Source organism: Pseudorasbora parva, chromosome 22, assembly GCF_024679245.1.
Source record: "Pseudorasbora parva isolate DD20220531a chromosome 22, ASM2467924v1, whole genome shotgun sequence".
In the NCBI taxonomy this organism is placed as follows: domain Eukaryota; kingdom Metazoa; phylum Chordata; class Actinopteri; order Cypriniformes; family Gobionidae; genus Pseudorasbora; species Pseudorasbora parva.
In genome coordinates this window covers 36,786,037-36,810,126 of record NC_090193.1, presented here as the reverse complement: position 1 = coordinate 36,810,126, position 24,090 = coordinate 36,786,037, and the positions used below count along the sequence as shown (strand labels likewise).

The 24,090-nt window shown below is 39.2% G+C and overlaps 2 protein-coding genes across 5 annotated transcripts in view; one reads left to right on the top strand and one right to left on the bottom strand.

Moving 5' to 3' along the window:
- Window positions 1-15,395, top strand: part of LOC137058402 (E3 ubiquitin-protein ligase TRIM62-like) — a 56,815-nt gene extending 41,420 nt beyond the window's left edge. The window contains exons 4-7 of one of the 2 annotated variants that reach the window (XM_067431656.1): window positions 8,306-8,562; window positions 8,686-8,730; window positions 9,197-9,312; window positions 13,098-15,395. In XM_067431656.1, the coding sequence (XP_067287757.1) occupies window positions 8,306-8,562; window positions 8,686-8,730; window positions 9,197-9,312; window positions 13,098-13,648 (969 nt within the window). In that variant the 3' untranslated portion in view covers window positions 13,649-15,395. The remainder of the gene's footprint in view (window positions 1-8,305; window positions 8,563-8,685; window positions 8,731-9,196; window positions 9,313-13,097) is intronic. The other variant, XM_067431657.1, reaches the window with a different exon arrangement.
- A 2,802-nt stretch (window positions 15,396-18,197) lies between these two features.
- On the bottom strand, window positions 18,198-23,589 carry LOC137058134 (uncharacterized). Of its 3 annotated transcripts, none has more exons than XM_067431320.1 (4): window positions 21,901-23,589; window positions 21,617-21,732; window positions 20,908-21,065; window positions 18,198-20,184 (listed from the first exon to the last, which is right to left on the bottom strand). In XM_067431320.1, exons 1-4 carry the CDS (start codon window positions 22,037-22,039, stop codon window positions 19,971-19,973), a joined length of 627 nt encoding a protein of 208 aa, XP_067287421.1. In that variant the 5' UTR covers window positions 22,040-23,589; the 3' UTR covers window positions 18,198-19,970. The 3 variants fall into 3 exon arrangements, with proteins under 3 accessions (XP_067287421.1, XP_067287422.1, XP_067287420.1); XM_067431321.1 differs by having other exon boundaries at window positions 21,617-21,720; XM_067431319.1 differs by having other exon boundaries at window positions 21,617-23,589.
- Window positions 23,590-24,090: the final 501 nt, after the last annotated feature.

The window sequence follows — 24,090 nt, the reverse complement described above, 5'->3', positions numbered from 1 at the left end:
GAAAAACTTGCTTCGCGTCACATTGTGCCGTGTGTATGATAGGGCCCCTACTCTTCATAGTCTACTCTATTCCTAATGCACAAAAATCAAGTATTGTTTCTGTTGAATATCCTGTTTCAGCGGATTTGTATTACAAAGTTCAAATGGATTGCAGACCCTGTTACATGCTGAATTTTCAAAGAACAAATTCCTTGAAGTTGATTTAAATTACTTGTATCCCCGTGATTGCATTTTTTGGAAGCAGACCATGTTTTTGTCTCATTGATCTTACAGATTGAATATTTATCTTGAAAGCATCTTTCAGTTCTTTCCCAGGAAAATGTAAATATTAAATTGACCAGCCAGTGGTATCCTGTCAGGATTTACTGATGCAGTGATTCATGATGCTTACAAAGAGCCAGACGCTTGACATTGACATTCAGGACCATCAATGCAAGATGCCTCCTGCAGCCCAGACTCTCCTGTAGAGATAAGAAGACGGCAGGTTATTTAACATTCACTGTCTCCAGAGAGCTGCCACAGCACAACCTTTTGAGAAGTAGATTTATGTAGTAAACTGAATACAGTAATAAAGTGGTCTCATGGCTTCTAAATGATAATAAACTGGCCTTACGTTTAACTCCTAAACACCTGGCTAGTTCCATGCTGAGTTAGATCTAGTTTTACAAGTATCTTTATCATATCATTGGTACTAAGGCAAGCATCACTATTATTATAATTCTTGCTCATACACTACTGGTCAAACATTTGAGGTTGAGGCTAACCAAGTCTATTATTTGATCAAAAATACTTTAAAAGCAGTACTTTTGTGAAATATAACAATTTAAAATAACCATTTTCTATGTCAATATATTTCAAATTATATTACCTGTGATGAAAGCTGAATTTTCAGCATCCATGATCCTTCAAAAATGATCAATGTTAAACAAATATTTTTGGGGAACCGCGTTTATTTGATTTTTTTTTTTTAAATACCATTATAAATGTCTTTACTGTCACCTTTTGATCAATTGACAGGGGTCATGAACTGAGAAATCACATTTTCCTTTTGACAATAAGAGGTCATCATACTATAAGAATATCCTGTAAGTTTCATAACTGAAACTTCCTTGTTAGTCCAAAAACAGCTTTTATTGTAACCAAGCCCAGATAATGACTTGTTGTGGAATGTGCCTATTTATGATACCATAGATCGGTGAAAGACCGCCTCTGCAGAAAGAAACCAACACCTGCTTCATCATTGCAACTTTGGGCCCGCACGCTGGCATTAGTGAGATGACGAGGAGAAGAGCGATAGGGGTTCACTGAACTAAAATTACCTTACCATCTAAAGGATTCTAATGCTAGTAATGTGCTTATTTATCTTCAACAATGTGAATGTCTCAGTTGAGTATTATTTAGGCTTTGCAAAGACTTACGATATGGACTCGACAATAATGTGACAAAATGCAAGTAACCGTGTTAATTCTGATGTCTGATCTGGGAACAGTGATTTCTGATATGATTCATTTATAGTCAGATGTTCTTTGTCTATGTGTCAGTAAATCAAACCAGTGACTAAACACTCAACTTTACATTGTTTCTCTCAGTACGATGACAATAATCTGTTATTTAAACTGATTAAATTATATATAGAAAGTGATCTGTCAATCAAAGAATGCAAGTTTATCAGTGACGCCATAATTCCTGTTATTACAATGTTCCTTTTGTCTTTGGTTATAATCAACAAATCTCTTATTTACATCGTGTTTGCACTGTTAGTTATGATGAAAGCATTCGTTAGTGTGCCAAAATCGAGTTGCAGTGACGATCGCTGCATTCATACGCTCAGCATGTCTGTGATTGGCTACAATGCTTATCACGGCAACCTTTCATGCCACGATCTAAATATAATGCTATAATCAACACTTATCATTATTAGTTAACCTTAAGAGCTGTAATAGTAAAAATGTGCTAAAAGTTTTCGAGAGAGTTCCACATATAATACTCAGCTGTTTCAAATGGAAAGATATCAGCCAGTCACAGCAGTGGGCGTTTACACTGAAGTCTCACAGCAGCCAATCACAGCAGTGGGCGTTTACACTGAAGTCTCACAGCAGCCGATCACAGCAGTGGGCGTTTACACTGAATTCTCACAGCAGCCGATCACAGCAGTGGGCGTTTACACTGAAGTCTCACAGCAGCCGATCACAGCAGTGGGCGTTTACACTGAAGTCTCACAGCAGCCGATCACAGCAGTGGGCGTTTACACTGAAGTCTCACAGCAGCCGATCACAGCAGTGGGCGTTTACACTGAAGTCTCACAGCAGCCGATCACAGCAGTGGGCGTTTACACTGAAGTCTCACAGCAGCCGATCACAGCAGTGGGCGTTTACACTGAAGTCTCACAGCAGTGGGCGTTTACACTGAAGTCTCACAGCAGCCGATCACAGCAGTGGGCGTTTACACTGAAGTCTCACAGCAGTGGGCGTTTACACTGAAGTCTCACAGCAGCCGATCACAGCAGTGGGCGTTTACACTGAAGTCTCACAGCAGCCGATCACAGCAGTGGGCGTTTACACTGAAGTCTCACAGCAGCCGATCACAGCAGTGGGCGTTTACACTAAAGTCTCACAGCAGCCAATCACAGCAGTGGGCGTTTACACTGAAGTCTCACAGCAGCCAATCACAGCAGTGGGCGTTTACACTGAAGTCTCACAGCAGCCAATCACAGCAGTGGGCGTTTACACTGAAGTCTCACAGCAGCCGACCACAGCAGTGGGCGTTTACACTGAAGTCTCACAGCAGTGGGCGTTTACACTGAAGTCTCACAGCAGCCGATCACAGCAGTGGGCGTTTACACTGAAGTCTCACAGCAGTGGGCGTTTACACTGAAGTCTCACAGCAGCCAATCACAGCAGTGGGCGTTTACACTGAAGTCTCACAGCAGCCGATCACAGCAGTGGGCGTTAACACTGAAGTCTCACAGCAGCCAACCACAGCAGTGGGCGTTTACACTGAAGTCTCACAGCAGCCGATCACAGCAGTGGGCGTTTACACTGAATTCTCACAGCAGCCGATCACAGCAGTGGGCGTTTACACTGAAGTCTCACAGCAGCCAATCACAGCAGTGGGCGTTTACACTGAAGTCTCACAGCAGCCGATCACAGCAGTGGGCGTTTACACTGAAGTCTCACAGCAGTGGGCGTTTACACTGAAGTCTCACAGCAGCCAATCACAGCAGTGGGCGTTTACACTGAAGTCTCACAGCAGCCGATCACAGCAGTGGGCGTTTACACTGAAGTCTCACAGCAGCCGATCACAGCAGTGGGCATTTACACTGAAGTCTCACAGCAGCCGACCACAGCAGTGGGCATTTACACTGAAGTCTCACAGCAGCCAATCACAGCAGTGGGCGTTTACACTGAAGTCTCACAGCAGCCAATCACAGCAGTGGGCGTTTACACTGAAGTCTCACAGCAGTGGGCGTTTACACTGAAGTCTCACAGCAGCCGATCACAGCAGTGGGCGTTTACACTGAAATCTCACAGCAGCCGATCACAGCAGTGGGCGTTTACACTGAAGTCTCACAGCAGTGGGCGTTTACACTGAAGTCTCACAGCAGCCGATCACAGCAGTGGGCGTTTACACTGAAATCTCACAGCAGCCGATCACAGCAGTGGGCGTTTACACTGAAGTCTCACAGCAGTGGGCGTTTACACTGAAGTCTCACAGCAGCCGATCACAGCAGTGGGCGTTTACACTGAAGTCTCACAGCAGCCGATCACAGCAGTAGACGTTTACACTGAAGTCTCACAGCAGCCGATCACAGCAGTAGACGTTTACACTGAAGTCTCACAGCAGCCGATCACAGCAGTGGGCGTTTACACTGAAGTCTCACAGCAGCCGATCACAGCAGTGGGCGTTTACACTGAAGTCTCACAGCAGCCGATCACAGCAGTGGGCGTTTACACTGAAGTCTCACAGCAGCCGATCACAGCAGTAGACGTTTACACTGAAGTCTCACAGCAGCCGATCACAGCAGTGGGCGTTTACACTGAAGTCTCACAGCAGCCGATCACAGCAGTGGGCGTTTACACTGAAGTCTCACAGCAGACACGCCCCTTCAAACCGAGTGTTCAGAATGCCTTTTATTTCTAAATTATGCAAATGTTTTGATGTTAAAATCATACTAACAAAAGTGCACCACAGGAAACGTTATAAAACAACTAAACAATGCAGTTCCTGACCCCTTGCTTAATAAAAGCATTCATTTCTTACAAAAAAAATCTTACTGGCCCTAAACTTTTGAACATTCAAACCTCTTACCCTAAAAATGTAACTGCAGCATACTCGTGTCAGTGATACCTCCTAGTTCGTTTTTAACTTGTTGCCACCTCCCCGCTAGCATGCTCTAGATTTATCTTAGCAGCAGGCTTGCTGACAGACCCTCTTGTCTGAAGTGGCGATGTTGAATCTGAATGGAAGACCCGAAGGAAAGATGTGTCTGATTACCAGATGTCGTAGCGAGCAGGCTGCTCGGAGGCCGAGGCGCGCTAGGCTCAAGGGACATGTTTACTGGCTTTAAATAGAGCCCATCCGAGACAGCGCAGCCCATGGGGAGAAGGGTTTCAAGAGACCAACACCACTTCAGCATCACTAAGTCCCATCATCCATCAGGCGACACCAGGTGGGCTGACTCAGCCGATGCAAATGACGCCAGAGCCAGACGTGATCCTAATAGGATTTCATCTTCCCATTGGCAAGGAAATCACATTTCCCTTTGGAAAAACATAAATGGAACAAGTCTTTTATTTTATTTGTTAGTAGGAGTAATCTTGTAATCGGTAAAGTCAGTTTTTTTTCCCGTTCTTATTATAGGTGAAGAAAGAAATGGAAATATAGTACGTTTCAGAGCTTACCTTGTTTGTATGGACGGGCATCAGGGGAACAGCTTCTGTCCTGCATCGATTCGACCTTGAGGTTTTAGATCTTTGATTCCTCAACAGTACCTTATGTTCTTTACGCCTTAATGGAGATGACCGGCATTCCTCAAAAATATCTCCCCCTCGTTTTATCTCTTTTTGACTTTTTTTCCTTCTCCACAGTCAATGACAAGGTTTATTACCTAATTTTACAATTCTCTTTTACGTTGTGCATCGACCCTTCTGTTTTTAGATCCTTGCTCGTCTAAAAGTGTAATCATGTAGGCTGTCCTACAATAACCCTGGAGATTGAAGAGCAACCTAATGCCATTTCCAGTGACTATTAGACCGTGTGCCCTCTCTAGTAATGCAATCTTATTAGGCAGTTTCCACTTTCTTTATAATCTATTACGTCTCACTGAGCCTCTGAAGAAATAGTGATTATGATAATATATAAAAATATAGCTGCAAGCAGCAATTTATGGGGGCAAACACAAAGCAGCAAACAAGCAAGCTAGCAGCAGACCAACTGCACAAATTACATTTGGAGAAAATTTTAAGTGAAAAGGTCGAAACTCATCATTAATACATTGAGATGTATAGAGCCAATTTTATATTTTGTTTAATTATAGCGCCACCAAGTGGCGTAGTTCCACCATTTTTTTAATGTGTGTGTTCTCAGAGTGCTCCCATACACAAGCGTGTGAAATTTGGTGAAAATATCTAATTTCGTAAAGTAGTTATAGACATTTATATTTATGAACCTACATCTGACTTTGATTGCATTTTTTTGCCACTTACAATCAAAATTTGGACATTTGGCCCATGACATCATGTCAATCTGCTATCATTCCAATTTTCCTATGGTGGTTTCGTCTCGATCAGACTAACAGTTTTAAAGATATTCACAAAAGTTGTTTAAGCGCTATATTACAACGTTTCACATATATAAAACATAAAGCGAAACCTAGCGTGTTTGTTTGGACTCGACAAGGATTCCAAAGTTATAAGCTTGTAAAAAAAAAAATCATATTAATTCACCACTAGGGGACGCTGGTAAGAAACTTCTCATACTCTTTCAGGGCATCGTGCCAATGATCCCATACCAAGTTTTGCTACGATACGTTCATGTGTTCATAAAATATACCTTTTTTTAAACAAAATTCTAAAAGGCAGACGGCCATTTATTCGAAAGCTCTTTGATGAATCGACTTGAATTCCATAACTTTCCGTTGACATTATCTGAAGATGATCTGGTTACATTTTTGTGCAAATCGGATAAACCGTCTTTTTAACCCTTACGGTTCAAAAGTTATTAGCATAAACTTGCGTGCATCTTTGGACAGTTGGTGGCGCTAGAGGGATTGCGTTAGAGACTCCAAATTTAATAATAATAATAATAATAATTCATTACATTTATATAGCGCTTTTCTAGACACGCAAAGCGCTTTACACATAAGTGCAGCATCACCACCACCAAAGTGCAGCATCTACCTGGATGATTCGACGGCAGCCATATTGCGCCAGAACGCTCACCACACACCAGCTGATTGGTGGAGAGGAGACCGAGTGATGAAGCCAATCAGGAGAGGGGGATTATTAGGAGGCCATGATGGACAGGGGCCAGTGGGCAAATTTGGCCAGAATGCCGGGGTTACACCCCTACTCTTTTTCGAAGGACATCCTGGGATTTTTAACGACCACAGAGAGTCGGGACCTCGGTTTAACGTCTCATCCGAAAGACTAAGTCGAATAATTACAACAATAATACTAAGTCGAAGGATTACAACAGGTGCCTACGCACCTTAGGTGCGTGGCCCCTAATAAATACATGAATAAATGATCAAATAATTTCAATATAATATTGTCCATTTTATTTTTGTATACAAATAAAAAGTATATAGATTTATTATGAATAGTGGGACATTATATACAAGTATGGTTATTGAAACAACATGCTTTTTGCTGTGTTCTAACCAGAAAAGTCTCTTACATCTCTTCTGTGTTTTTATCTTAACTTCGACATTTTTTTCAGGTCACTACATTTTCTTTTTCCTCGTCAGTTCTGTAGTTTCAGTTCCCACTCGAGATTAAACATCAGATAGGTTGTTTGTCTGTGGTTTTGTCACTTTTATTTCTAGACACAAAATAATGGATGCTTGAAAATTGTCATGTCATGCCTTGTGTTTATTTTTACTTTTTTTAAAGCATCTTTTCCTAGTGTAGGTTGTCATTAGACCCGTTTCCACCGAAATTACCCAGAACAGTTTGTCCCAGGAACTTTTTTTCCCCATCTGTTGCTGTCTGCTTTTCCATCATGGTCTAAAGTACCTTTACTTTATATTTAACTTGATGCAATTTACTTCATCTAGACACATTACTAAATAAATGATTAAAAATATTTGCCTTTAATGCTTGCATGAAGTTGCTTAAAATGATTTAATAAAAGCAGATAACTCCGAATGTACACTACTGTAGGTAAGTTAACTGTCAGCTTGTTTCAGTTTTGTAAATATTTTTTTGTAATCATGATTGAGCAGAGAAACACTGTTGTATTCTGTCAGTTAAAAGTTTGTGGTCAGTAAGATTTTTTTTTGAAGTATAGATATGGATACTTTAATTCACCAAGGATGAATTTATTTGATCAAAAATATCAAACTTATAGGGTAAATTCAGAGTGATTGGGACTCTTTTTTCCAAGTCATCTCATCGGCAAAAAGTGTCCTAATCAACCTGAATTCACCCTAATATATTGATGAATGTCAATGATATATTGATGAATGTCAATGATATATTGATGAATGTCAATGTTTTTATAAGGATTCTTTGATGAACAGAAAGTTCAAAGGAACAAAAATAATGTTTTTGGAACATTATAAATGTCTTGACCGTCACTTTTGAGTAATCTCATGCATCCTTGCTAAATAAAATTACTAATTTCTTTAAAACTTTTTCGAACAGTAATGTATATATCTTCAGGTAAATTTATGAGAGAAACTTTTGGCCATTTATAAGGATTTTCAGTTACACTTTATTTAAGGTGACATTGTTACAGTGAGTAATATTAATACTAAGTAATATTAATTAACATCATGTACGTATACTATAGGGTTAGGGTAGGATTAGGATTTGGTAAGTTGCATGTAATTATGCATAATTTACTGTTAATACTATGGTAAATACATGTAACATATGTAACCAGGACAGTGTAAAATAACGTCTTACTGGATTTTCTTATGTACACATTTGCCCTAGAGTAAAGACTTGTTTAAAACAAACATGCTTGATTGACATCTCAATTGGTGTCTGCACAGTGGGTAGTGAAGGGTTGTTATTTGAGACTGTGTGTACTATTTAACTGAACAAAGTCTTCCCTAACAAAAGTGTTCTCTACTTTATAGTCATCAGCGAAGAGCCTTCGAGCCACAATCGGAGATGCGTTTGAGCGACTGCATCGCTTCCTACGCGAGCGGCAGAAGAGCATGCTGGAGGAACTGGAGGCGGATACGGCACGCACACTCTCTGATATCGAGCACAAGATCCAACGCTACAGCCAGCAGCTCCGTGACGTCAAGGAAGGGATCCAGATCCTTCAGGAGAGACTCAGCGAGACCAGCCGGCACGAATTCTTGGAAGGAATAGCCCTGACGTCAGACAGGTACTAAGGATGCGGTGTGACTCGGAGATGAGTGGATGAGCGCATGTTGAGGGTGTTTTATATGGTAGTTTGCGATTCTCTGGTCTAAAACGTTTTGTCTTTTTTCTTGTAACCGCTGGTCAGGGAGCAAGTGATTCGTGGAGGGTATTGCTGGTGGAAGCTACCAAGGCAAGTCAGGTTATTTGACTTATGTATGTGACCATTGCCCTTTGCTGTATGTCACAGAAGAGAGACTAGTCTGCAGAACAGACTAGGTAACGGTTAGTTAGGGTGTTTAGAGATAATCGAATATACGCAAGCCATTCTGAGAGAAGCGCATTTATAAATGGGTGTGTAGCAGTTGTTGTTCATGGTAATGAGTTAGCCATATGGGAAAGGAATAGGATGATTAATGTTGGGGTTGAACTAATGAAAGTGATCTGCAGTGTTGCCCAGATTGACCTCATTCCCAACGGAAAATCTGAGCTGTTTGACTTTGCAGGGGTGGCACAGCTATGTAGAAAACACGGTACGATTGGAAAATGAGTGTTTGGAAACAGGATCTAGCCATTGAGGAAGAATCGGTTTCTTGGGTTTTGGTGGGTTGCCAGTGTTGAATTTGAGTAATGCAGTTTGTTGTCCTGTGTCTCCACAGAATAAAGGGAAAGATCCATGAAACGAACCTCACCTATGAAGACTTTCCGACATCCAAATACATGGGGCCCCTGCAATATACAATCTGGAAGTCTCTTTTTCTGGATATATCACCAGGTAATACTCCATAACTAAAGTTTTAAATGGTAGTATTGTACATAATACATGTCATTATTGACTGTAAATTCAGTAAATACAATTTTTCACTGTTCTGAATGCTTATACCTGGAATTTAAACACATGAGCATTCAATAATCTGCACCATAATACCAGATCAAGGTTAACCAAACAGGGTTTATGAAGGACCTCACAGGGGTTTATGAGATTCCCTTGTGAATCCTGTTTGGTAAACCTTGATCTAGTATGTTTGTTTGTGTGTAGCAAATTCTTCCCAGCATCTCAAGCTGAATGCTAACATTATCAAGTGCTTATATTTCCATTTTGCGGCATTTGCCTAAGGCCTGCGTCACCATTCCTGTAACGTATTCGAGGTTCAGCCAAGCGCACACTACAGGACTGCAGCGGTGCCCTTTCTATTGAGTTCAGACACTAATTTCAATCTTATTTGCTGTCATGTTGGAGCTCATTTTACATCACTAATTGTAGACTATGGGTCAAGATTATCGCTTGATTTCATACAAGAAACTTTTCAATTTACACAGGGCAATTAGCTTCTGTCTTGAATGCACTAATTTAAACAAACCCAGCACTGTTTGTGCTACAGACATGATGAATAACTGTGTAGCTTATCAAAGAGAGGTTTATTAGATCAGACCAGTGTTATATTTATATACTATTTATTATAGTTTTTTTTAAAGTATTTTGAATTAACTTTTATATTTTCAACTTTAATTTGATTTTGTGATTTTTAGTTGTTTTTCTTATTATTTAAAATGTTTTATTTTATATTAATTCTTTCATTTTATTCGCTTAGTTTTTATTTCTAGTTAGTAATATCTGTGATTCAACTATTTGCCAAAGCAAAATTTCTATTTTTCCATTTAATATTTATATTTAATTTTATATACACACACATATATATATATATACATATAATATGTGGGTTTTTTTTTTTTTTGGCCTGATGGCACAGACAGATCAAAAAAATCCCTTCGACATGCATTGCAGGAAGAGTCTGAATCTCGTGACCAGAAAATCATTGAAACTTTTGACCAGAGATTGAAGTAACCACCTAGGATCTACCAATAAACACTTTAGCAACCTAATAGCAACAACCTAGCATATTGTCCGTGAGTGTCAAGCACTCCTCTCATTTTGTTTACAATGAAATTGCATCCAATTATCATCGAATAGTCTGTTGTTATTTGTGCATCTATCGTACATTAATATAGTAATCATGTCCAATGATCTAATACTTATCATTGTGTATTTGTTAGTGCATCCAATTAGAGATGATCTAATCAACATAAACACAACCTGCATGTTTACAGCCCTGTGAATGAGATAATGTGCATTTGATTGAGCTCCGTACGAGTGGCCCATTTTAATATCTGCGATGAGAAGCGCTGAAGGCCTCCTCCATCTGGATTCCCCTTCAGTACCCACCTGAGGCAGAGCATTATTTAAAATAACACAGCAGGGAATATCTCGCTCTCTCAATCAACTGTCCAACGTCTTTTACACCGACAGAAATAGGCAAGGGCCGACGCTCAACCTGTCACATGAAACAAATTCAGATCCTTCCTTCCACACTGCTACACTCGCCGCCTTTTAATCTGTACTGGCGTGCCGTTTTTACATTTTCCAATATCCTTATTTGTTTTCCCTCCACACTTGAACGGCAATATTTTGCCCCTTTCTGAATCCGAAGCCTGTTACTGGTGCTTGTTTTGTTTGCGTGACTCAGAGATAGAGTGAGAGAGGCAGAGACGGATCGAAAGCAAGGCGACAGAGGTTAAATTATTTATAGGTTACCTGAAGCGCAAACTGCCAATGTCAAAGAGTGGAAAGTCGACATTCTATCCTCTGGACTGGCTTCTGGCTCTGCCGTTTGTGGTGAAGGTTTTAAATAGCCAAGATGAAAATATTTAGCAAATTTTACTCTTCCTCTCTGGCAGGCATGCCTATCTATGGACCGGAGGAAAACAAGCCAGCAGAAGTTTCCAACTTAATTTCATATCAATCCTAAAATGAGTCTTTTCAGTGGTGTGTGCAATGCAGAAGAATGCACAACATGCCTGATAAGTGATTGCTTCAGATAAACATTCTTTACCCAAGATTCTCAGCTTATTTTTCTCCCCATTTTTCATTATTATGTTTTATAATCTTGATGTATAGTTCATCATAGCGTGACTTTCCAGAATTATATCTTGGAGAGTCCCGCATATCGTAATGTGTTGCAACCGCTTGGCTCGGGTTTCTTGTTCAGGTCCAAGTTAGTTTGGACTCTTTTCACTAAGTGGCATGTGTCCATTGTTTTTGTTTGTATGCAGGAAGCTTGTTCTTTTTCCAGGGTTTGCTCTTCTCTCAGTCCATTCCATTGGCACACTTGCCCGCCATTGAACCCACAGCAAGTTGGCACCATAATGGGCACTGCAGACTGTCTGCTGCAGGCATTACTTGCCAGGCAGCGGTTGATGGATGGCGGTTTATTTATCCTTCTTCAACAAAGTACTCAGTGTCTGGCAGAAGCGCTAAAACAATGGCCAGTACTGCAAAACTCTCGTTTTGCTCCTGCCCTGTACGCTTATTCTGATTGCTGGATGTATCGGAAAGTGTTTGCACACAAAGGAGCGTACACTTGAAATGGCCTGACCATAATGAATTAGAGGGAGTGTGTTTGTGTTTCAGATGAGTATTATTCCACCAGCTCAGGTAGTGATTGTGTCAGCGCTTTTTTATTGACAAGAATGACCTCCCATATCACCCATAACCAGCTGCTCATTTAGCCTTTTTAAACCTCTTTGATAAGTGTGGAAGAGAGAGAAAAAAAAGGTTGACAGGATGCTTGAGTAACAGCACACAAAGTGTGACGTGAGCACATGCGCAAACGAATGGATGCCCAAAGGCAAAGTCTTGCACATCTTTCTGGACTCCTAGGAAAGCCTCTTTAGGAAAACGGTACAATACATAAAAGACAAAGAACACAGTGATTTGATATGTTAAGGAACAATGGATGACTTTATGATGACTGTTGAATTACTGAAAACTTCATTCACACTCAAACTAGGCATGATAGTGGAGCGCATCCTTTCCGTATGTATTAAAGGCATATAAATATATAATATTGACATCTAATATGAAAAGTGTGTGCATGCGTGCCTATATATATATATATATATATATATATATATATATATATATATATATACATATATTTATTATTATTATTATATAATATATTATTATTATTATTATTATATAATATATTTATTTATGTGCTATTTGTTTGTTTTTAATTTTATTGATTTTTATTTTTTATTTACTTTTTCCTTTTTTGATGGATTTATCCTTTATATTTTCTATTCATTCATTCATTCATTTATTTATTTAATCATTCATTTATTTATATATTTTTATCTTTTATTTATTTTTATGGCTAACACTACAATAATGGTCATTAGTTAACATTAGTTAATGTATTAACTAACATGAACTAACCATGAGCAGTTCATTTGTTACTGTATTGTTCATGTTAGTTCACAGTGCATTAACTAATGTTAACAAGATTATAACAATGCATTAGTAAATGTTGAAGTTAACATTAACAAAGATTAATAAACGATTTATAAGTGTAGTTAATTATTAGTTCATGTTAACTAATGATCATTATTCTAAAAAACCTTTTGCCTTTTATTGATTTACTTTGATGCATATTTATTTTTATATTTACAAGCTATTGTATGCAGTGATTTTCATTTCCTCTATCCTTATGTTTACAGTGCCTGCTGCTTTAACGATGGACCCCATCACTGCTCACCAGCGGCTCATATTATCGGACGACTGCACCATCGTCGCATACGGGAATCTGCACCCACAGCCCCTTCAGGATTCACCGCGCCGCTTTGACGTGGAGGTGTCAGTCTTGGGCGCAGAGGGCTTTTCAGGGGGTGTCCATTATTGGGAAGTGATGGTGTCTGAGAAAACCCAGTGGATGATCGGTGTGGCCAATGAGACGGTGAACCGCAAGGGCAGCATTCAGATCCAACCCAGCCGAGGCTTCTACTGCATCGTCATGCATGACGGTAACCAATACAGCGCTTGCACCGAGCCCTGGACGCGCCTCAACGTTAAGAGCAAACTCGAGAAAGTGGGCGTCTACTTGGACTACCCCAAAGGTTTGCTGGTTTTCTACAACGCCGACGACATGTCCTGGCTCTACACCTACCGAGAGAAGTTTCTCGCCAAACTTTTTCCATACTTCAGCCCCGGTCAAAGTCACGCTAATGGAAAAAATGTGCAGCCCTTGCGAATTAACACAGTGCGTTTATAGATACTGAGTCAGCAGAGAAGTTTTTTGGGATAGAAAGAAGAAACTGAAAAAAAAAACTAGTGTGTATTTAAAAAAAAAAGTCTTTCTTTCTTTCAGCTTACCTTAGGGCACTCGGTGGGTAGCCGACATGTACTGTACTGAATGAAGCGATCTGACTGATGGATTGTGATGTAAGGCTCTGTGAACGCCTCGAGTTGGTAAATAAATGGAGAGCCTTGCACTTTTCTGAGAGGTGCCTATGGGCGCTTTTTTGTACATTTTACTGTTGCTGGTCATTTGTAATCTTGCCGTGGCCGGCCTGCTTGCCCAAGATTTCCCAGCTGCTCGTTCACAATACCCTGACTTATGTTCCCACAGCCCCTGCAGGGTCCAAACGCTCCTTTCATGGCTCTAGTCTGGAAAAAAGAGCTTACCTGTTGTGCAGACAGAAATAAGAAATGTGTTGCCTGTTTCGTTTTGTGCAATTGGCTTTGGCGTGTTTGTGGAGTGTGTCCAGCGTCAGACACTGAGGTAGTGCTGTACGAACGTCTGTCTTTGTTTTTAATTTTTTTTTCAATAACTGCATGAACGGTGATTGGAATATCGTGAGGTCATGCTTATTGACGACGGTGATGGTGTTTGACCCCCAGCCGTGTCCTGTATGCGTGAATGATTGTGTATGTGTTCTTATTCCCTTTGAGTGGAGATTCAGGGCAGAGGAGCTCAAATGACGCTAACGCATCTGCTGCTATCAAAAAAAGGGACTTTGCGCATTTGTACATATCGCAGGACAGCTTTAGCTTTGCTATATCAGTGAAAAGTGCGTCCCCTGCGCCTTCCTTTTCCCTTTGGCTTGCATTGCTTTTATTTATTCATCCTGTGCTTACTTTCTAGAACATTCCAGTGTTTGGTGTCCCAGGACGTCTCGTTAGGATGGCCGGAGTGTGCTAAAGAGGACGCTGGGTCATCTGTCAGGTTTATCACATCAGATCAGATGATAATCATGCGAGATGGTGAAAGACATTTATGTTTTCCGTTGATCTTTAGAAAAGTGTTGAGTCTAATGTATGTGTCTAAATGTATTTTTCCTAATGAGTCAATGGCTTTTTAAAGTGTATATATATATACACATACATACAGCATTTTTACAGTGCATATATAAGTTTAAATGGAAACACTAAACCCTCTCAGAATGCGCTCGTTATTTTCCTTGATCGTTCAGATGTTGCCACTGTTACAGTTTGGTGCATTGATGTTCTCCGAGGCTCGGTTTTATATTCTGATCCCTGAGGTTTAATACTCAGTAATTATAGCTTGTTTCTCCATGAATTCTTGCCAATGGAGCAACAGGTTGAAATAAATTCCTCCGATTCTTCCGGGAATGCCGGACAGGTTCGGAATCCATTCCGTGTTTTATTCTGTACTTCTGTTTGGTTATGATGTCGCCTGTGTGTTGTTATTTTTGCTGTTAAAGGATGAAGACGTTGGACATTTATGAACGAGACCTCGATGGGGTCAGTGTTACGCAAGGTTGTTGCTTGTGTCATATGAGGCAGTCTGATGATTATTATTATTATTAGGTGATGGGTATCTTTAGATATATAGTTCTATATTGCTGAGGATTGTTGGTGTTGATGATGATTTGTGTGTTTGGATGAAAGCTGCTTTACACCCATCATTGTCTAAATGCACTCTGCTGTGCTCTTGAAGCTGGAGGCTCATGGAAAAATGTTTTAATGTTCAATTAAAAAAAATGGTAAAACCAAAAGCATTTCTGACTCTTCATTATGTTTGAATGACTTCATTAATAATAGTCCAACACAGGGTCCAAAACGAACACTCGACAGGTGCCAAATGAGACTATCGGGAGATCCAGTGTCGTATCAATGACTTATCAATCAATTAAATGAATCAATGAATTATTTAGCCTTCAGCGTTTAACCAGTAGGGAACTATTCTTTTTTTTTCTTTTTTCTTTTTAGTTTTGTGTTGTTTAGTTTGTTAGTCTGTCCTATTCTATTCTATATGGAGACACATTTTGGCTGTAAAACCACACAGACATAAATATGTGAACTGGAGCAGGGTTATTTTTAGTGTGTGTGTGTGTGTGTGTGTGTGTGTGTGTGTGTGTGTGTGTGTGTGTGTGTGTGTGTGTATATATATATATAATGCTGTATTAATATTTAAAATACTTTTTTATATTTGTTGTTTTGTTAAGTGTCATTTTTATTAGTTTTTTATGTTTCTATTTAGTTTTAATTTATTAATATTTATCATTTATTTAATCTATAATTTATCATATTAATTAGCACATATATGTGTGTATATGTATGTATTTGTCTGTGTACATGTATGTATGTATGTATGTATGTATGTGTGTGTATGTGTGTGTATATATATATATATATATAGTTTTAGTTAACAGTAACAGCTATGGAGGGCCAAATTACTCCAAATTAAATCATGAAATAAATGTTGCAATATTTAAATAAATGAACAGCACCAATGTGGAGCAAAATGGTTGATTTGAATGATGTTTCACAGAAATACTGTCTAGTGTATCGAATGTCATTTACCATTGGCAAGTAAGTTGATCCAATAATGGCCAGTATTGAAATGATTTGCATTATGACTGTTGAGTTTTTTTTAGTTCAAGTAACAAAATGTTTTTATGGTTTTTGTTTCAGTTAACTTTACAACTCAATGTAATACTGTGAAATTCTCAAAACTTCCCAACTTCCTGTTCCTACACATTCTTCTCTTTTCCAAACAGCTGCTGAAGATGCATCCCAATAAATCGCTCATGCCGTCTGTAAACGATGTATTGCAATTTGGCACAGCAGAAAAATGGCTTGTGTGCGAGGAGAATTGATTTTTCTTGCATTTTTAATGAAATCATTGCATCAACCTGTGTCTAACAAGACACATTGAAACTCTGGAGACTTGGGACATTGTTTATGGATCTTACATTGCACAAGCTTTTTGTGTTATTACAGGATAGCTGCTATTACACAGTCGCCTGCATCGCTGCTGGATTCCAAGCAAAGAGTGTAATTGTGTAAGTATCCCTCAGGACAAGTGTCCTGTCAAACCTATAGACTTCTTATTCAATGCATCAAGACAAGAATAGATGCCGTCATACCAATATAACTAGGTGTGGGCGGTGTAAGGTTTCAGATGGGATACAAGCTTTAAAATGAGACAAAAGTCTGAAAGAATGCTGTCACACTGTCTTCAAGACACCTCGCCATCGTTTTAATGAAACGTTCACTTTCTCACACACTTGATACGTGAGAGGATATCACTGCAATGCTTCCGCTTCAGGGAAGTCATTACACTTTGTGGCTGTGACTCAAAACCTAGTGACCTACCTAGATAGCATCTTTGGACTCATGCTGGCTTAAATCATACCTAGATTTGATGGGTTAAAGTGTTCGAAAATAAATACTTAAATTTAATACTCAAGTTTTGTATAAATGAGCAGCTTAATATAGTTCTGTATCTGATTATCTGAGTTGCTCTTGCTCGCTGTCCTTGACATTCAATCTTTTTTTTGATCACATGACCAATGCAAACTCATAATGAATTGTTCATCCTATCCCCACACAGCTATTGTGAACCTGTGTTATTTAGTGTAAATGAGATTCTGTTATACCTTTTATTAATATTTTGAATTAGTTCAAATTTGTCATTTTTATTTAAAAAGCTTAGTACTTTAGGTTAGTTTGCTTGTCGTTTTTCAAGTTTAGTTTGTCATATTAGCACATAATTAAACCAAATAAATATAAGAAATGCCATCTTGGCAACTAGCTGAAATAAGTTATGGGCAACACTTTAGAATAATGGTGATTAGTTAACTTTAGTTAGTGTATTAACTAACATTAACTAACCATGAGCAGTTCATTTGTTACTGTATTTGTTCATCTTTCTTAACATTAGTTCATAAAAATCCAGCTGTTCATGGTTTTTTCATGTTAGTTCACAGTGCATTAACTAATGCTAACAAGATTTTAATAATGCATTAGTTTGAAATTAACATTAACAAAGATTAATAAACGCTTTATAAGTGCAGTTCATTATTAGTTAACTAATGTTAGCTAATGAGCATTATTCTAAAGTGTTACCAAGTTGGGTTATATTATATTAGTTCAGCATCTAGCTCAAGTAAAAGCTTTTTTTAAATGTAGTTATAGACATTTTTGTTACTTGAAATAAACATTAACATAAGAAATGCTGCCTTGGCAACTAGGAAAATTAAAACATAATTATAATGTAAGAAATAATAAGTGTTTTATGATGTTTTTTTCCCAGTTAGTTTATTTAAAGTTTAAAAAAAAAAGTTTAATGTATATATTTTATTTTGTAATATTTTTATATTATATTTATATTATTTTGGCATTATTTTATAGCTTGTTTCAGTTAGCTATAATAACCCCCTAATGCTAACCATTGTTTTTATTAATAACTAAAAGTAATAAAAAATATTTTTTTAACTAAAGCTGAAATAAAATATTAGATGTTAATATTAGAACAAAAGTAAAATTATTAATTTTGTTCAAAATGTGTCCTTGGCAACATGTTTACATACTAAAAAATTAAAATTAAAGCTAAATGGGAATATTAAAAATCAACAAAAGCACAAAGTTACTAAAAGAAACTAAATTGAAATCTGAAAATACTGGATTCAAATACTACTACAATAACACCGTTTCTAATGCATTTATTGTCACCCAGCCAGCACTGATGTTGAAGGTCTGATCAGAGTTGTTTGCTCTCCTGTGTTTGCAGAGATTCACCTTCATGTGTCTGTGCAAGTGTAAGCGCTTCGGCAGGAGGCGTTCATGTGCCGTCAGATGGAGCGTTTGCCCTCTGGTGCTTTTCCAAAGAGCTCAACTAGAGCTACAGAAGGGCAAAAGAGGAAGATGGGCCGATTTTTTTTAAAAAAGCTTCTTCGGTTTCAGCATACGGTTTCAAACGCAGATTTCCTCAAGACAGTGCAGGGAGACCTCTGGTGTTGAAATGTATACTTCACAAGCTGCAAGCCCATCCAAGAGGTTTGCTTTTCCCTTGAACAGTTCTTATTTTTACTTGTTTGTCATGAAAGTGCCCGATTCAAACTCTAAGACAAGTTTGTGGGGAACTTCAGAGCTTGATGAATGTGCTCTTGACAAATTACCAGTGCCTCCAAGCACGTCTCTACACATAAATACTTTATTGCACATTTTGATTTTTTTTTATGTTAACTCTAAATGCCACTGCTCATATGTCACTATTGTTCTGTGAAGCACAGCACCCCTCGGGCCCGATTCCTTTTTTAGGGAACCGTAAACTGGTTTTGGGTTTAAAAATAACGTAACTATCTCACATGAAACCAGCTGGTGCTCTCAAAATAAACAGTTTATTTACTTTGCCATGAAAATGCACCTCATAAACTCATGAAATCCTGTTTCTGCAGCCTTAATTTAATTTGCTGTGCATAGACGATCCATCAAATGCACTTGCAAGGACATTGACAGGTCGGCCATTTCCTTTTGCAGTTTTCAGCTTCACAAATCTCATCTTTTGGAGAGTTCATGCATTTGCGATCACATTTTTTACACCGTCACTTACAGATCTGGGAGTCTGTGGACTGAATGAGATAAGTTTTAAGCTGTTCGCCACCAAGTTCTCCAGGTTAAAGATTAGGAGGATATTACCGCTGACGACTGTGGGGAAAACGCAAACTAGAACCATGCATACCAACCCAGTGAACGTTTCTCGCCACAAGCAGGGACTTTCCCTTTCAGTAAGCCAACCGCGTTTGTCTGGAGACCTGTTAAAATCACATTGCTCTGATGTGACCTCCAGCTGAAGAACGGTTGGTGCAAATGTTGATTGCTTTTGTTTCTGGACATAATTGTCTGCCAAACCGGTTTGGTGAGAGCACAGGACATCGTTCCCAGGACAGGACCATCGTTGCTCACTGTAAACACACCCAGTCCTGTGAACGCCACAGCTGTTGGGTGTTTTTTCTGAGTCAGTCAGACTTCGTGACATATGCAATTGCCCGAGGAAAGCATAGTCCTTTTTCTCACCCATCTGTGTGTTTTCATATGAGTCAGTTTGACTCCGGGACCTGAGCCGACCCAAACTCCCTGTCAAACTCAACAGGACCACCATTGCAGGAACAACCCAAGATAGCTCATCCATGTTGGGAATGCATGTAACAAGGCACCCGCCTCTATTCAAACAGGCTTCGACTGAGAACCGCTCCAGCGTCCAGTCATGGCTGCAGTAGATTCCGCCCACAAACCACACTAGAAGACATCCAAAACAGCCGATTGTCCTAGAGAGACAGTCAGATTCAGTCACATTTTGCTCCGAGTGTCCCTTGGTCCGCCTGTCTTGAGGACGCAGCAGATGTACCAAAAACTCCACCGCAATCAGAGGCGGCGTCAGCAGCAGCACAACTCCATAGGCCTGGCAAAGAAAGAGCAGGAATCGAAGAGCGATGACATCCGAAGAGACGTAAAAAGGAGTCAACCAGGAGTCCATGAGCCAGACGTAGAGCAGAAACACTGGAGGAACAGAAAAGAAGCGTTAAACTATGGAAGCTTGTTTCCGCCACAGAATAGAAAAAATAAAGGTAATTGCTAATTACCCGCATAATTTTTTCCCTCAGAATTTGCAATATAAAATGAGAATTGTGAGATATATAGTCAGAATTCTGACTCTCGCAATTCTGACTTTTTTCCCCTCAGAACTGCATGTTTCTTAGCCTGACAAGCCAGACCCACATCAAGATGTTTGGTCTGGAAACTCACCATTGACAGCTCAATCTGAGGGGCGGGATAAACGGTTGTCTTTCAAACTCCCTCTGCACGCGATAGGATAGCGTTACAACCAACCAGAGCAACGAAGGTGAAGCGGAGCTCGTTGAAAGATAAAACTTTCGCTGCTTCCGGTCGGCTAAACTCAGAACACACCCCGCCCACCGACTCTATACACAATGTGATTGGCCCGACCAGAGTTTGCCGTTTACTGCTCAGAAGGGTATTGAGAGTTGCTAGACGACACTCACGGCAGATTGGCGGATTTGCTGCCGCTAGGGTGCGTCTAGATTTCTAGGCTACATTTCTCAAAATTTTGAGAAAAGAAAGGAATTGCGAGATACAATGTCAGAATTGTGAGAGAGAAAAATTATGCAATTATCTTTTAAAATGTTTTCATCAGTGGCGGAAACAAACTTTCAAATTAAACTGATGAATTAAAGAAAAATGACAATGTTTGGTCCGACTTACGGGTGACGGCGAGGTCTGTGAAGAACAGCAGACAACAGCAGCAAAGACTGACCACAGTGATGGTGTGTGTGACTACACACGGACACAACAGCATGCCACTCATCAGTCTGCACACACACAGGCGGAGCACAGCATCCAGAACGCCCTTCATCTTTACACTTAATGACAGACATTAAACATACAGTGTCAGTCAATATAAAATCAAATTAGTTTTCCTGATACATGACGGTACTGGACTGGTCTTATTATGGAGCATTCAGAACAGCATCTTATCATCCCCCCCCCCCCCACCCCCATATATATAGATCCCATGTGTTTTTGTACATATGGTTTACACTCATCGTAAACCAAATGGCTAAAAAAACATTCTATGGTGTGTGTGTGTGCACTCGTACTTTATCTTTGTGAGGGCTGGTTTAAACATTTTTATACATGCATACATATGTGTATGTATGTGTAATGTTGTATATAGCCCTGGAAAAATAAAGAGACCACTTAACATTCATTTTTTCAGTGTATATATATATATATATATATATATATATATATATATATATATATATATAAAATAGTGAGAGAGAGAGAAAGAGAAAGGAACTGTATAAAAACATGCATATCTGAATAATGAAGTAAAATCAACAGCATTTAGTTAAGTGCATGCCGCAATGTCATAATTACAGGCCCATTCCAGGCTGATTGCCTCACTTACCAGAAGCCAGAGATGAAAAATTATGCAGCAAAGTCTCTGACATCTGAGGTGCTTGAAGTGATGCAGGGCTGAAAGCTGCAGGTCCACACACTCACAGAGAAGCTCTAGGAAAGAAGCTGGCTGAACATTAGTCAAGGCCGTTAGGAGATACTGATCCCTACCTGAACACTTCAGCAGTCAGTCATTCTTTGTGTGGTTTTCAAAGTGTGTGTGTGCGCGCATTTATCTCTACCCTCCCCCCAGTGGGACGTGTCTAAACATTGGAGCTCTTTTTCTGCTCTCACCTGGACTCAAACGCACGTGTCCGTGCAGAGGGAGTGTCAATGTTTGGCTAGGTCTCACAGAAACCAGTCCATCTGCTTCCTCTTTAAACACAAGTGTGCAGATGTTTGCATGTCTCTGACAGCACACTTCACGGTTCATTGAGCTGGATGACTGACAGCGGGACTAACTCATCATTGAAGGATGTTTGTGGATCCATACACTCGACCCGTTTAAAAAAACCTTGAATCCTGGACCGAGCAGACTGTGCGCGTGCTGCCATCTCTTGTTCAGTTAAGAGAATTACAACCAAATAAGAGGCTGCTAAAGAAAGGGAATTATCAGAAAAAATGTTACATTTAAAATGTGAATGTTGCCAGATGTGTGAAAAGTATTCGCATTCATTACTCAAGTAGAAGTATAGATACTAGGGTTTAAAAAATACTTCCGTAGAAGTTGAAGTATCAACTCAAGCTTTTTACAAAAAGTAAAAGTGTAAAAGGACTGGTTTCAAAACTACTTAAAGTATAAAAGTAAAAGTAATGTAAGGAAAAAATGCCAAGAGACAAGCTTAGGCCACACCACAGGGGTCTATAGTGCACTACCCCATCTCCTCAAAAAACATTTTTCTAAAGGCCATAATGACTATAATGTTATATTAAAATGTTAATGTTGAAAAATTTGGGACGCACTGGCTACCTGCTTCAGCTGCATATATACCCATTGAAAATGAATGCATTTTAGTACAATGGAAATATACCATATGTGTACTGCTGAGCATTAACATGTTTCCTGAAGCGGAAGATATGATGACTAGTTGCCTATTGAATTTTTGTACCATTAATGGTACAAAAATTCAAACTTCAGAGGCATGTTATCAATAACCTTTATTGGAATGTAAATGTAGGCTACATGTGTGATCAGTGTTGCCAGATTGGGTAGACGATTTAGATCCCTACATTTCAGGCCGAACCCGACGGACCCTGACTTTTTTACGCCCCTAGGGCCCATTTTCACCTCATACCCATTGTCGGCCGCTGACTGCTTGATTGTCACTTTAAAAAAATAAAAACTTTAATTTAAAAAACAAAACAAAAATTATCCAAACGTTTTTCTAAATTAACTTATTAAAGAAACTAAACGAAATATAACTACTTGGACTGTACATTAAAAACATGACTGTAAATTAATGTCCAAGTAGTTATACCCATAATATAAGAGATCAGAAAAAGCACATAATTAACAGGCATTTCACACGTTAATAACACACCACTGCCAAAATGCGTAATTCATTGATACTGTACAATAATCCGCCAACAAAAAAATAACAACAATGCACTTAGCTTTGCTCTGACAAAACTACAGTACCCTTGTGAAGTTCATAGAACATGCACTTAGCCCAGTCAAAACTGATTCATCATTGATTCAAACCTCTTTCAGCAGCTGTTGGGGTTGCAAGTTGCAGATGTCCTGAGTGTGTATATTTTGATGGACAGGAATCATGATTATATTTATAAAGAGTCTTCGAGTCACAGGTGTAATCCACGTTTGAGAGTTTGTTCACTCTACCACTCCTTACTGTAGAAGCGGCTTGTATATACTGTATGTATGCCACTTTAGCATAGTGATCACTTGAATATACAGCTACGAGTTATCTTATCACGCTAAAAACCTGGCTCTCATGAAAGGGCGCGTCTGCCTGCTGATCGCTGACTGACTGAAAGTGCGTGCTCGTGCGCTGGAACCCGCCCAATCTGGCAACACCGTGTGTGATTTGTGCTTTGACTCATGTGCAAGCGCGACGGATCGTCTAGTAACCAATAGGGTGTTGGAATGGAATATGTTTACACTTCTCATCCAACCATAATCAAATTCACACTATCCGGATGACGCGATTTATCTGCATTTTTTTAAACAAGATTAAATAAAAGAGGAGTAACGAGGCTTTTTTTTTAAAAGTAAGGAGTAGAAAGCACAGATAATTACGTGAAAATGTAAGGAGTAGAAGTATAAAGTAGGCTGAAAAATAATTACCCCAGTAACGTATAGATACCAAAATTTCTACTTAAGTAAGGTAACGAAGTATTTGTACTTCGTTACTTGACACCTCTGAATATTGCACATAATAAAAAAAAAAACGTTTAATTCAATGCCTTGTGCTTCTTAAATGCTAGAAATGTGTTTTGTATATGATTACAGATTGAGGTCACTCT